We start from the raw sequence: 15351 nt of genomic DNA on the forward strand, positions 1-15351 counted from the left end.
AATTGTCAAGTGTCATTTGAAAGGATTAAATGGTGTTTGATGAATCCTCATGTGCTCGTGCCACCAATGCCCGGAAGACCTCTTATCCTATACATGACAATATTAGATTAGTTGATAGGGTGTGTGCTGGGACAGCACGACGAATCCGAAAGAAAGGGACGGGTCATCTATTACTTGAGCAAAAAGTTCAAAGTGTGCGGGATGAACTAGTCTTTGCTAGAGAGGACGTGTTGTGCCTTGGTGTAGGAAGCTCACTGTTTGAGGCAATATATGCTGAGTTACACTACTTGGTTGGTGTCCAAAATGGATCCCGTCAAGTACATCTTCAAAAAGAACACTCTCACTGGAAGTATAGCTCGATGGCAGGTTCTGTTGTCAGAATTCGACATTGTCAACGTCACTCAGAAGGCAACAAAGGGGAGTGCCTTGGTGGATTATGTAGCTCAACAACCCATCAATGATTATCAGTCGATGCATCTAGAATTCCCTGATGAGGATATCATAACCTTGTTTGAGGAGGAGGTCAAGGATGAGGATAAGGATAAATGGATTGCATGGTTTGATGGTGTGTCTAATGCACTAGGCCATGGGATTAGGGAAATATTGGTTTCCTCGGATAAACAATATATACCTTTCATGGCTAGGTTGTGATTCGACTGCACTAACAACATAGCAGAGTACGAGGCATGTGCTCTTGGGATCCGAGCAACGATCGACTTCAGGGTCAAGTTACTCAAGGTATACAGGGACTCAACATTGGTGATTCATCAGTTGAAAGGTGAATGAGAGACCTGGGACCACAAATTGGTGCCTTACCAGGCTTACATCAAGAAATTGATGGAACTCTTTGATGACATACCTTTCCATCACATTCCTAGAGAGGAAAACCAGATGGACGACGCCCTTGTTACTCTATCGTCCATGTTCAAAATGAGCCCTCACAGAGATTTTCCATACATCAAATTCAGATGTCATGGTGAGCCTGCATATTGTTGTTTGGTAGAAGAAGAAGAGGATGGTAAGCCTTGGTACTTCGATATCAAACAATACATTGAAGCCAAGGAATACCCGCCTAAGGCCTCTGACAATGACAAGAGGACGTTACGAAGGTTGGCAGCCGGTTTCCTTTTGAGTGGAAATATCTTGTACAAAAGAAACCATAACATGGTGTTGCTTCGATGTGTGGATGCAAGAGAGGCCGAACAAATGCTAGTGGAGGTGCATGAGGGATCCTTTGGTACACATGCTAATGGACATGCCATTGCCCGAAAGATTTTGAGGGTAAGGTATTACTGGCTCACCATGGAAAACGATTGTTTCGTTCATGTGAGAAAATGCCATAAGTGTCAGACCTTCGTTGATAATGTTAATGCTCCACCTGTACCATTGAATGTGTTGGTAGCATCATGGACTTTCTCAATGTGGGGCATAGACATGATCGGGGCCATCGAACCCAAGGCTTCAAACAAGCATCGCTTCATTTTTGTCGCCATTGATTACTTCACCAAATGGGTGGAAGCAGCTTCATATGCTAGTGTGACTAGAAATGTGGTGATCAAATTCATTAAGAAGGAGATAATTTACAGATATATGTTGCCCAGGAAGATCATCACCGATAATGCCACCAATTTAAACAACAAGATGATGAAGGAAATGTGTGAGGACTTCAAAATCCAACACCATAATTCCATGCTTTATAGGCCCAAGATGAACGGGGCAGTTGAGGTTGCCAATAAGAACATCAAGAAGATTGTTTAGAAGATGACTGTGTCATACAAGGATTGGCACGAGATTCTCCCCTTTGCATTGCATGGTTATCGAACTTCTGTGCGCACATCTACTGGGCCAACCCCTTTCTCTTTGGTGTATGGGATGGAAGTTGTGCTCCCGTTTAAGGTGGAGATTCCTTCTTTAAGAATCCTAGTAGAGTAAGGATTGGAAGAAGCAGAGTGGGCCTAGGAATTCTTTGATCAATTAAATCTTATCGAGGGTAAGAGATTGGCTGCCATGAGCCATGGGCGACTATATCAGAGCAGAGAAAAAAATGCTTTTGAACAAAAAGTATGCCCGCGTAAGTTCAGCGAAGGGGATCTTGTTCTGAAGAAAGTGCCATAGGTTCAAAAGGGTCATCGAGGTAAATGGGCCTGAACTATTGATGTGCCATCATTTTCTTCTATTTCTTAAACCCTTTTTGCACCATTTTAATTACTGATTAGTCTTAATTGTCAAATTAATTAGGCAGTTTTATTATTTGGGCTCATTAAGCTAATTTGATGTTTTTAATCTAATTTCAGGAATTAATGAAACATTGGGCTTAATCCGGATTTTGGTTGTGGACTTGAAGAGGGCAAATAAAGCAGCGTTTACCTTAGTTAATTTCTAATTAGGAGATTGCAATTTTATTTTATGTGGTTCAGTGCTTATTTTGTTTTGGGCAAGAATAATGTAATAGGGCCCAGTGACTTTGAGTGACTCTTTTAAATAGCAGCCTTGGGATTCGTGCAAGGCATTCTGTTAGGCTATTCATTATTTAGAGCACAGTTTAGGGTTTTTACGTTTTAGTTTACTGTTTACTTGAATGCAATTTCAGTTTCTCTACTTCTTATTGGAATTTCGTTTCTTGTTCCTTCTTCTGCTTTCATTTACGTTTTTGCTTTTATTGAATCTATGGAAGGCTAATTTTTCTGGTGTTGTTTCCTTCTGAGGACGAAGCTCAACTCTCTTTGAGGTTCTGTTTATAATGTAGCTTCCTGGCAGTTTTCCCTTCACCAATTAACCCACATTCGTTAATATTAATTTGTGATCGCTTGGTGTTCAATTAATTGCCTCTGAGCCTAACTTGCGTTCATGCTTAATGGACGAAGGGTTAATTGGTGTATGTGTTGCCTAATCACATATTGACAACCCTAAGTTGGTTTTCGCTTAGTAAATTAAAATAGGGTTAGATTAAGTGGTTAACTGTTAGGGGCGAATTCTCCATAACCTAGGACAAGAGAGTGGCTTCTTAATCAGAGGAAACAACCCGTTTTTAATACTATTAATTTCGTATTCTAGTTCGCTTGTTCTTTATTTCACAAAACAAACAACCCCCCCAATCGTTACTGTTACTGCAAGTATATTATGAACATTTGGTTTATCATTGCTCGTTGGGAAACGACCTAGGATCACTTCCTAGTTACTGCATTTTCATGTTTATTTGATTCGGGTACGACCTCGATCAAATTTGGCGCCGTTGCCGGGGAGCAGTGTCCAAAGGTTCATAATAGCTAGTGTCGTGTTAGTGTTTAATTCTTTCGTGTTTTATGTTTAATTGTTAGTGTGTGTGTTAGTGTCGTTTAGTGTCTTGGTATTTTGTTTAGTGCATGTTCTGTTTTAGTTTTTCTATTAAGCGCTTCCCCTGTTTCAGTTTTGGGTGTTTTTTTGTGAATAGTGTTTTGCGATGGATTTAGCGACCACTTTTGCTTGCGGCAAAACATAGTAGTAGTGGAAATCATGTAGCGACGGATTTTAGCGACCACCCTTGCTGAATTATTTGGGATTTTTTGTTTTAGTAGCTAGAGTTGTTATTTTTGGCTGAATTTTTTTGTGGTAACTTCTTTTAATCTATATTTTGTGAGAAAAATAGCTAGAGCCTTTAGTTTGGTCAGATTTGAAAGTTCCAAAAAAGTAGCAAATTTTATTTTTGTCAAAACTTCAAACGGCCATAACTTTTGTTCCGGTTATCAGAATCACAATTATTATATATGTATTTGGGGTAGAAAAAAATTTCCTATGCTGTGGCTGGCAGCCATAGGCCGGCTGAAGTCTCCATCATCCAAAAAAAGTGATTCTGTCAAAAGTTTTATATTTTTCAAGTTTTATTCTCTTATTTTTCTTAACCTACCATTTTTAGCTTCCATAGTTAGACTTTGAATTTTTGTTTGAAATTTTATGTGCTATCTTCTCATCATTTTATAAGGTTGCTCACAAAATTTCAAGTCATTTTGATATCATTTGAGGGTAGCTGTAGTTCAAATCTACACTTTTATTTACATGAGTAGACAACTAGTTGTGCATGCTGAATGTAGTGTATGACTAGAGGCAATCCATCTGACTTACAACCCTTTGATCCTGAGATAGATAGGACATTTCATAGATTAGTTAGGCATCATTTTGTACCTTTTGATCATCCTGAGCATTCCATTACTGGTGAGTCTGTGCATTCTGTTATTGGTGATTTTGAACACCCTGATTTTGAGCATTATAATTTTGAGCTTCTGATTTTGAACATTCTGAGAACATGGCACAACCTCCACCCCGTGAGAGGACTCTAAGGGAAATGGCTGCACCTGATTTCACCTACGAAAGCTTGTGCATCCAATACCCTGATGAGGATGTCCCATATGTTCTTAAAACTGGACTGATCCATTTGCTTCCAAAGTTTCATGGCCTTGCAGGTGAAGACCCGCACAAACATTTGAAAGAATTTCATATTTTCTGCTCCACCATGAAACCCCCAAATGTCCAAGAGGATCACATATTTCTGAAGGCTTTTCCTCATTCTTTAAAGGGAGTGGCAAAGGACTGGTTGTATTACCTTGCTCCAAGTCCATCACGAGCTGGGATGACCTCAAGAGAGTATTCTTAAGAAAAAAATTTCCCTGCATCCAGGACCACAACCATCAGAAAGGATATTTCAGGTATTAGACAACTCAGTGGAGAGAGCCTGTATGAATACTGGGAGAGATTTAAAAAACTATGTGCCAGTTGCCCTCACTGTCAGATTTCAGAGCAGCTTCTTCTCCAATATTTTTATGAAGGACTCAGTAACATGGAGAGAAGTATGATAGATGCTGCCAGTGGTGGAGTCCTTGGAGACATGACCCCTACTGAAGCCAGAAATTTAATTGAGAAGATGGCTTCCAACTCCCAACAGTTTAGCACCAGAAATGATGCTATAGTCATTAGAGGAGTGCATGAGGTAGCTACAAAATCATCTGCATCATCTGAAACTAAGAAGCTTGAAGGTAAACTAGATGCCTTGGTTAACTTGGTAACCCAGCTGGCCTTGAATAAAAAATTTGTACCTGTCGCAAGAGTCTGTGGTTTATGCTCCTCTGCTGACCACCATACAGACCTTTGCCCTTCTATGCAGCAACCTGGAGCAATTGAGCAGCCTGAAGCTTATGCTGCAAACATTTACAATAGACCTTCTCATCCTCAATAGCAAAATCAACCACAACAAAACAATTATGGCCTCTCCAGCAACAGATACAATCCCGGATGGAGGAATCACCCTAATCTCATATGGTCTAGCCCTCAACAACAACAACAACAACCTGCTCCTTCCTTCCAAAATGTTGTTAGCCCAAGCAGACCATACATTCCTCCACCAATCCAACAACAGCAACATCCCCAGAAACAACAAACAGTTGAGCCTCCTCCGCAACCTTCCCTCGAAGAACTTGTGAGGCAAATGACTATGCAAAACATGCAGTTTCAACAAGAGACCAGAGCCTCCATTCAGAGCTTAACTAACCAGATGGGACAATTGGCTACACAGTTAAATCAACAACAGTCCCAAAATTCTTACAAGCTGCCTTCTCAATCCGTCCAGAATCCCAAAAATGTGAGTGTCATTTCATTGAGGTCCGGAAAGCAGTGTCAAGGACCTCAACCAGTAGCACCTTCCTCATCCGCAAATGAACCTGCCCAACTTCACTCTACTCCAGAAAAAGATGATGAAAAAAATTTAAAGAGTAAGTTACCTAAAAATTTCTGTGCAGGTGAATCTTCCACTGGTAATTTTGATTTGCAGAAGCAGCATATCCCTCTTCCATTCCCTCCAAGAGCAGTTCCCAACAAAAAAATGGAAGAGGAAGAGAAAGAGATCTTGGAAACATTTAGAAAAGTAGAGGTAAGCATACCTCTGCTGGATGCAATAAAGCAAATTCCAAGATATGCTAAATTCTTGAAGGAGTTGTGCACTAATAAGCGGAAGCTTAAAGGAAGTGAATGAATTAGCATGGGCAGAAATGTCTTTGCATTGATTGGTAAATCTGTCCCCCAAATCCCTAAAAAATGTAAAGATCCAGGTACATTCAGCATACCTTGTATTATAGGGAATAGTAAGTTTGACAATGCCATGCTAGATTTAGGAGCTTCTGTTAGTGTTATGCCTCTGTCTATTTTTAATTCTCTATCTCTAGGTCCCTTGCAGTCAACTGATGTGGTAATTCATTTAGCTAATAGAAGTGTTTCCTATCCTGCTGGTTTCATAGAGGATGTCTTAGTTAGAGTTGGTGAACTAATTTTCCCTGTTGATTTTTATATTTTGAATATGGAGGAGAGATTTTCTCAAGGATCAGTTCCCATCATTCTAGGCAGACCCTTTATGAAAACTGCTAGAACTAAGATAGATGTATATGCAGGCACACTATCTATGGAGTTTGGTGATATAACTGTTCATTTTAATATTCTGGATGCTATGAAACACCCATCTAAAGATCTTTCTGCATTTCATGCTGAAATAATTGACCATGTTGTTGATGAATACATGACTGATCTTTATTCTAATCTACATGGCTCTCACTCTTCATGCATTGAGTCTGAAATTGTACTTGATCATAGGTCTGAATTTGATGCTGAGAGTGAATCTGAAATTGATATTGATTGCATGTCTGGTGGTGTTTTACCTCTTGAGATTGATTTTATACAGTTAGATAGAACTAACCATGTTTCAGGAAGTACATATACCTCTGACTTTCTTTATGAGGTACAGGCTGAGAAACCATCTCCTTCTACCACTATCCAACCGGCCACACCAGAATTGAAGCCTCTGCCATCAAATTTAAAATACGCTTACTTGGTTGATAGCAAAATTTTTCCAATAATTATATATGCCTCCCTTGTTGATGAGCAAGAGGAGAAGTTGTTATCTATTCCCATGAAGCATAAGAAGGCTATAGGCTGGACCCTGGCGAACATTCCTGGTATTAGCCCATCCATATGTATGCATCGAATAAATTTAGAGGATGGAGCTAAACCAGTAAGACAGCCATAGAGAAGACTCAATCCGATGATTCTTGATGTAGTGAAGAAGGAGATAACCAAGCTTTTGCAAGCTAGAATCATTTATCCTATCTCCGATAGCCAATGGGTGAGTCCCGTCCAGGTAGTCCCGAAGAAAACAGGCCTCACTGTGATAAAAAATGAGAAGGAGGAGCTGATTCCTACTCGAGTGCAGAATAGTTAGAGAGTCTGCATCGACTATAGGAGGCTGAACCAGGTTACCAAAAAGGACCATTTCCCCCTGCCATTCATTGACCAGATGCTTGAACGCCTGGCAGGTAAATCTCACTACTGTTTCCTTGATGGTTTTTCTGATTATATGCAAATCACTATTGCTCCTGAGGATCAGGAAAAAAACCACATTCACCTGCCCCTTTGACACTTTTGCCTATAGGAGGATGCCTTTCGGCCTGTGCAATGCCCCTGGTACCTTCCAGCGGTGCATGATCAGTATTTTCAGTAATTTTTTAGAAAATTGCATAGAGGTGTTTATGGATGATTTCACTGTATATGGATCCTCTTTTGATGTCTGTTTGGATAGTCTGGAAAGGGTTTTGAATTGATGCATTGAAACTAACCTTGTTCTAAATTTTGAAAAATGTCATTTTATGGTTGAGCAAGGTATAGTTTTAGGCCACATTATTTCCAATAAGGGCATTGAAGTAGATCCTGCAAAAATTTCTATTATATCACAATTTCCTTACCCCTCTTGTGTGCGAGAGGTGCGATCTTTTCATGGTCATGCAGGATTCTACACGCGCTTTATAAGAGATTTTAGTAAAGTAGCCCTTCCACTGTCCAACTTGTTACAAAAGGAGGTGGAGTTTGACTTTAATGATAAATGCAAAGAGGCTTTTGATTGCCTCATAAGAGCGTTGACTACCACCCTCATCATCCAGGCACCCGACTGAACAACCCTTTTTGAGCTTATGTGTGATGCATCAAATTATGCATTAGGGGCTGTCCTTGCTCAGAAAAATTAATAAATTGCCCAGGGTGATTAATTATGCATCTAGGACTTTAGATGCTGCCCAAGCGAATTATACTACTACTGAGAAAGAGCTTCTAGTCATAGTTTTTGCTCTTGAAAAATTTCGATTTTATTTGCTTGGTAGCCGCATTACTGTTTATACTGATCATGCAGCTCTAAAGTACTTGTTGAAGAAGGCTGATTCTAAGCCTACATTGATCCGATGGATGCTATGGCTCCAAGAGTTTGACTTGGAGATCCGTGATAAGAGCGGAGCACAAAATTTAGTTGCTGATCAGTTGAGTCGGATTGAACGTGTGTCTGATGAGGATTCACCCATTCGGGATGATTTCCCGGATGATCATTTGTATATACTGTATAGTATTTCTGACTCTCTTTCTACTCCCCGGTTTGCTAACATTGTCAATTATTTAGTTGCTTCTGTTTTTCCTCCCTTAGCATCGAAGGCTCAAAAAGATAAAATTAAAAGTGATGCTAAGCATTTTATTTGGGATGACCCCTACTTGTGGAAATTATGCAGTGATCAGGTCATTAGACGATACATTCCAGATCATGAGACTGACTCAGTCCTACAGTTCTATCATTCTTCCGCATCGGGAGGTCATCTGGGTGTTCAAAAGACAGCTCGTAAAGTGCTTGATTGTGGCTTTTATTGGCCCATCATCTTTAAAGATGCATGGAAGATTTGCAGCACTTGTGAGCAGTGTCAGAGAGCAGGAAGTACACTTACATGGCAACAACAAATGCCTTAGCAACCTATGTTATTCTGTGAGGTGTTTGATGTCTGGGGTATAGATTTCATGGGCCCTTTTCCTATCTCTTTTGGTTATGTTTACATTCTCCTTGCAGTTGACTATGTTTCAAAATGGGTGGAAGCCAAGCCCACTAGAACTAATGATGCTAAGGTTGTTGCAGATTTTGTCAGATCTAATCTATTTTGTAGGTTTGGAGTACCTAAAGCAATCGTTAGTGATCAAGGAACCCATTTTTGCAACAGAATAATGCATGCCTTGCCTAAAAAGTACGGGGTTGTACACAGGGTATCCACACCATACCACCCCCAAACAAACCAATGGACAGGCAGAAATTTCTAACAGGGAGATCAAGTGAATTTTAGAGAAGATTGTGCAGCCAAGCAGGAAAGATTGGAGTACCAGGCTTGATGATGCTCTTTGGGCACATCGGACTGCCTACAAAGCACCCATAGGAATGTCTCCTTATCGGGTTGTCTTTGGAAAGGCATGCCATCTTCCTGTGGAGATTGAGCACAAAGCATATTGGGCAGTGAAGACCTGCAACTTCTCTATGGATCAAGCTGGTGAAGAAAGAAAGTTGCAACAGAGTGAGTTAGATGAGATCCACCTAGAAGCCTACGAGAATGCCAAGTTCTACAAAGAAAAGACTAAGAAGTTCCATGATAGCATGATAATTATGAAGGACTTCATGGTTGGGGAAAAAGTGTTGTTGTATAATTCTAACTCATGAGGGGTAAGTTGAGGTCTAAGTGGATTGGTCCTTTTGTTGTTACTAATGTTTTTCCTTATGGTACAGTTGAGATCAAAAGCGACTCCACAAACAAGAGCTTCAAGGTCAACGGACATCGACTTAAGTCATTCCTCACAAACCCTTCTTTAGTGGACGTAGTGGTGGAAGATACTTCCCTAATCCACCCTACTCTTCCTCGACCATGACTTAGGGAGTTCTTCTTTTCCTATCTCCTTCTTTGCTTTTATTACACTTGTCTGATTCTATTTGATGGTTTAATTGTTTTTAATCATTTAATTGTGCTACATTGAGGACAATGTGTTGTTTAAGTATGGGGGGGAGTGTTCTTTGGTTTTGCTAGTTTTTTCGGTTTTGTTAATTTGTTAGTTGTGTTAATTTGTTAATGTTGTTAGTTTTGTTGGGTTTCTAGTTTAATATTTTGGGTCAATTCTGTGTACATGTATGACTTTGCATGTTTTTCTTTGAATTATAGGATATGTTCAAGAAATGGGTAATTGTTTTGAAAATAAAAGTCTCTTGACATTTTGTGATTTGAAATCCTTGATTTTCCTCTACATGTCATGATAGTTTTGAAAGCTCAATTCGAAAGTGATAAGTTTACCTTTGTGAGAATTTGAGCCATCCATCATCATAATCATTTGGTGTGTTTTGCCCCCATTGATTGCTTGCACAATAGCCTTGGCTTGATTCTTGTTGATGCTTCCTATTTCACATGCATATTTGGAAATGATTTAGGCAATTTTGTTCTTATAAGCCTCAAGCCAAATGGACTTACCTTGAATTAATTCCTTTGTTAACCCTTTTGAGCCTTGTTTCCCTTTCCTTGTTTTGAAGCTCACTACAAGCCTTAAGTGAAAAACCATGATATCACCATATCCTTAAGGAATTTTGGAGCTTTGGAATTGTTTTGGGAATAAGTGTGGGGGGTTTTTGTTTCATTGGATAACATGTTTTGTTGGCTATGCTACATGACGTATTTTGGGCCATACTTGATGTACAGTGTATATTGGTTAAATGTTGGACATGTTGAATGAGATGTTGTTTCTTAAATGCTACAGAGCAAAAAAAATCGAAAAAGAAAAAGAAAAGCAATAAAGTTGAGTGAATAAGATCTTAAATGAAAAAAGAATGATGAGACTCTTGGTTCTACTCTTTATGTTTAAATTTTATCTTTAGGTCTTCTTATTTTTTTCTTTTTTGTTAATATGCACTTATTCCCCATTGCTCGCCTATTCCTTTGGGATTTAGCCACTTATTCCATATTTTTCCCTACCTTGTCCTTGGCCCCATTACAACCTTAAAAGACCTTTTGATCCTCATGTGCTTGTGTTTATGGGTTGATTGTCAATTTTAGAATCTTGCCAAGTTTATGTGGTGTTGGTTTTCATGGGTGCTTTGAGGGTAAATAGTAGCCTAGACACTTGAGTAGACACTTGAGAGATAGAACACATATCTTGTGAGGCTTTATCACTTTTCATTCTTGAGCTGATTAACTATCTTGCCATGATAGGGTTGCTTGGGTGATTTTCATGAATGTCTTGACTTCTCGGATCTCTTCATGTTAGATGTTACCCATTCCTTTTATTCCTTGATGTTCATTGAGAAATATGTGAATGTTCTTGTTTGTCTCTCTTTGATATCCTTGGATTTTGTTCTTTGTTTCATTTTGCCCAGGAGTGCAAAAGGCTAAGTATGGGGGTTTTTGATGTGTCATCATTTTCTTCTATTTCTTAAACCCTTTTTGCACTATTTTAATTACTAATTAGTCTTAATTGTCAAATTAATTAGTCTGTTTTATTATTTGGGCTCATTAAGCTAATTTGATGTTTTTAATCTAATTTCAGGAATTAATGAAACATTGGGCTTAATCCGGATTTTGGTTGTGGACTTGAAGAGGGCAAATAAAGCTGTGTTTACCTTAGTTAATTTCTAATTAGGAGATTGCAATTTTATTTTATGTGGTTCAGTGCTTATTTTGTTTTGGGCCAGAATAATGTAATAGGGCCCAATGACTTTGAGGGACTCTTTTAAATAGCAGCCTTGGGATTCGTGCAAGGCATTCTGTTAGGCTATTCATTATTTAGAGCACAGTTTAGGGTTTTTACGTTTTAGTTTACTGTTTACTTGAATGCAATTTCAGTTTCTCTACTTCTTATTGGAATTTCGTTTCTTGTTCCTTCTTCTGCTTTCATTTACGTTTCTACTTTTATTGAATCTATGGAAGGCTAAGTTTTCTGGTGTTGTTTCCTTCTGAGGATGAAGCTCAACTCTCTTCGAGGTTCTGTTTATAATGTAGCTTCCTGGCAGTTTTCCCTTCACCAATTAACCCACATTCGTTAATATTAATCTGTGCACGCTTCGTGTTCAATTTGTAAATCATGAAGATTTTGATGATGTCAAGAAGAATTAAGAATTTTCTTGAGAAAGGGGGAGAATGTAAATCATGCAAGCTTTGATGGTGTTGAGAAGAAATCACATGTTTGTCATCATCAAAAAGGGGGAGAATGTGAATGTATGCATACATGATTTTGATGATGCCAAAGAAGAACCAAACAAGGCTGCTTCAAATGATAAGCATTTGCTTCAAGAATAATTCAAGATTGCTTCAACAAACAAAGCCTTATTTCAAGATTCACTAAAGACCAAGCCTTGCCTTAAAACAAAGTGCTTTCAAGACATGGAAGGCTCTGGTAATCGATTACCAGGAAGTGTAATCGATTACCAGAAGACAGGGTTGAGAAATAGCTGTTGAAAAAGGTTTTGAATTTGAATTTTCAACATGTAATCCATTACCATATGTCTGTAATCGATTACCAGCAACGGAACTTTGGAAATTCAAATTCAAAAGTCATAACCCTTCAAATTATAACTGTGTAATCGATTACACAAACATTGTAATCGATTACCAGTGGAAAGTTTTCAAAAAATCTGCCAGCAGTCACATCTTTTCATTAGATTTGTGAATGGCAATCAAAAGCCTATAAATAGGTGACTAGGGCACGAATTAAAGAGAGAGTTTTGCTTGGCAAAAATGTCTTATCCTCTCAAAAGAAAATGAGAGAGATTCCAAGAGAACTTCATTGTAAAATGCTCTCTCAAGAACTCTTGGGCAAACACTTGCAAATCCATTAAGAGTTCATCCATGGATCTTCATTGTAATATTCTTCTCTTGAAGAGAGAATTCTTCTTCCATTCTTCTTACTCAATGAAATTAATTATGGGACCGAGGGTCTCTTGAGTTGTAAGGATTCCTGAACACAAGGGATGGGTTGTCCCTGTGTGGTTCAGAAGTTGTAAAGGATTTTACAAAGATAGTGGAAATCTCAAGTGGGTTGCTTAAGTATTGGACGTAGGCACGAGTTGTGGCCGAACCAGTATAAAACTGTGTTTGCATTCTCTCTTCCCTTATCTCATTTATGTTATTGCAATCAATTTTGCCTTGCATGTTTATAGAACATTATTAAATTGATTGTTGTTGCTTCTTCTGCATTCTAAGCCTATCTCTCTTAAGATTATTCAGGCCACAAGGTCTAACACAATTAATTGCCTCTGAGCCTAACTTGCGTTCATGCTTAATGGACAAAGGCTTAATTGGTGTATGTGTTGCCTAATCACGTATTGACAGCCCTAAGTTGGTTTTCGCTTAGTAAATTAAAATAGGGTTGGATTAAGTGGTTAACTGTTAGGGACGAATTCTCCATAGCCTAGGACAAGAGAGTGGCTTCTGAATCAGAGGAAACAACCCGTTTTTAATACTATTAATTTCGTATTCTAGTTCGCTTGTTCTGTATTTCACAAAACAAACAACCCCCCCCCCTCCCCCAATCGTTACTATTACTGCAAGTATATTATGAACATTTGGTTTATCATTGCTCGTTGGGAAACGACCTAGGATCACTTCCTAGTTACTGCATTTTCATGTTTATTTGATTCGGGTTCGGCCTCGATCAACTATGAAGGGTCGTTTGTTGTGAAGAAGGATTTCTCCGGAGGAGCATTGCTGCTTATGATCATGAATGATGAAGAGCTGCCTTCGCCTGTGAATTCTAACATCGTCCAGCGGTATTACCCGTAATGCTTGGGGCAATTCGAAGGCTCCATGTATAGGCCTCCTCAAGGACTCATTAGGATCTTCATGTCTTAAAATTTTTGTAGAACGTAATCGCAACATTAATAAATATGGATTAATGATTTGCATCTCTCCCTCCAGTGTTGTATCCTTTGCATTTTTTATTGTCTTTAAGAACGTACACTCTCGTTCTTGCTCACTAACATGACTGATATTCTAGAGCCATTCGGCATATTCAGTAAGGGTTCCATAAGCGTTAAGTATAATTGAACACAACAACACCCGTTAGTTATTATGTTTAATGTTTGATCATAAACATGCATGCATCTGCATCTTATCATCAAGGGATCCTGCAAATCGGAAAATGAATGAAGAGTCATTTTGGGTGATGGTCAGCACCACACCAACTTGGGTAAGCCTAGGGGCAAGTGGAAAGGTGATACAAGCATCTTCTAGTATTTTTTTCACATTTGCATGTTAACACTTTCTTTGTCAAAGCATTAGGGCAGGTGCCAACAGGTGCTAGGTCCATGATAAGATCAATCACACCAAATGGGGGGTTAGGGAGGATGAGATGGCGAAGTATTGATCACCACCCCGTGTCCGGCTAAAGACGTTAAAGAAGCGCTCCTAGGAGGCAACCTAGTATCAAAATGTTTGGTGCTTTATTTATTGTTTTCTTTGCAATATTTGAGATAAGTTATGTGCAAACCCATGATCAAAATGCTTGGATTGGTGGCTGCAATGGATGGCTCTAGTCCTATCCTTCATTTTGTTGTAAATTTGCATGTCATGTTGCTCCTTATCCCTCATTTATACATGTTTTGACATGTGCACACCAACTGTTTGATGAAATGCCACAATGACTATTCCATGTGTTGTTTAGAAATTAGAATAAGTAATGAAATTTATGCATGTCCAGCCATCATTTTAGATGTATGATCAACTTAGGTTGTTGAAATTAAATGCCAAGGGTATGAACTAAGCTTGAAGTTTTGGACATTGCTTTAGATGCAATTACATGAGTCACATGAATGCTTAAAATTGTTTGGTTTGAATTGGCCTAAATGTTGGTTAAACTTGTTGCACTATGGTGGGTACATTGCAACTAAATTACTGTAGAATATCAAATTCTTTCTTTCAAAATGATACACACTAAGTTGTGATTTGTTTTATTAGTTGTATGGTAACACATGTAATTAGTAAAAACCACACAAAATTGATTGACTTCTTGGTTGCTATACTTGGATAACTAAAATAATGATTACGTATTTCATGCAAAATAATTTTTTATGGATGTGTCTTTGTAGGCAATGGCTCCGAAGGCCGCCGCAGGGGAGGGATCTAGTGCGGCCCCGCAAGCGAAGATTGAGTTGAACGAACACCGTTTCCAAAGCGAGCAGCATCAGCGCCGTTTCAAAGCGATTAAGGATTAGTCTTTTTTTATGTAAGCTCCATTGGAGCTTGTAGGCCTAGGATCTTCTTCATCAATGGATTCCTTTGCTTCTTGGAAGATGAATGACAGCGGAATGGAGAAGGAAGAGAGAGAGGAGACACCACTTCAAGGAGAAGATGAGTCTAGAAGAAGCTCACCACCATAGGAGGTCATGGATAAGAGCTTGGAGGAAGAAGGAGATGAATGGAGGGAGAAGGAGGGAAGAGCACGAAATTTTGTGCTCTAAAAGAGCTCTGAAATCTGAAGTTTAATATTCAAATGATCAATGTTCCAAAAAAT

General features: G+C 38.9%; 1 protein-coding gene and 1 non-coding gene across 2 annotated transcripts; one reads left to right on the top strand and one right to left on the bottom strand.

Annotated features, from left to right (window-relative positions):
• The first annotated feature begins 303 nt into the window (after positions 1-303).
• Positions 304-15052, top strand: LOC114391535. The gene is made up of 4 exons (XM_028352533.1): positions 304-565; positions 677-738; positions 820-1551; positions 14927-15052. Exons 1-4 carry the CDS (start codon positions 304-306, stop codon positions 15050-15052), a joined length of 1182 nt encoding a protein of 393 aa, XP_028208334.1.
• On the bottom strand, positions 4658-4764 carry LOC114394354. Its single transcript, XR_003662754.1, has one exon. It is a non-coding gene; the product is annotated as a small nucleolar RNA R71 (small nucleolar RNA).
• Positions 15053-15351: the final 299 nt, after the last annotated feature.

The sequence above is a fragment of the Glycine soja genome, chromosome 17, assembly GCF_004193775.1.
Source record: "Glycine soja cultivar W05 chromosome 17, ASM419377v2, whole genome shotgun sequence".
Lineage (NCBI taxonomy): Eukaryota > Viridiplantae > Streptophyta > Magnoliopsida > Fabales > Fabaceae > Glycine > Glycine soja.

Coding starts and splice junctions, on each gene's coding strand:
- LOC114391535 (XM_028352533.1), top strand. CDS start 304: ATGGATCCCGTCAAGTACATCTTCAAAAAGAACACTCTCACTGGAAGT. Junction 739..819: donor TCAGGGTCAAGTTACTCAAG/GTATACAGGGAC, acceptor GTGCCTTACCAG/GCTTACATCAAGAAATTGAT. Junction 1,552..14,926: donor CTAGTGTGACTAGAAATGTG/GTGATCAAATTC, acceptor GTGTCTTTGTAG/GCAATGGCTCCGAAGGCCGC.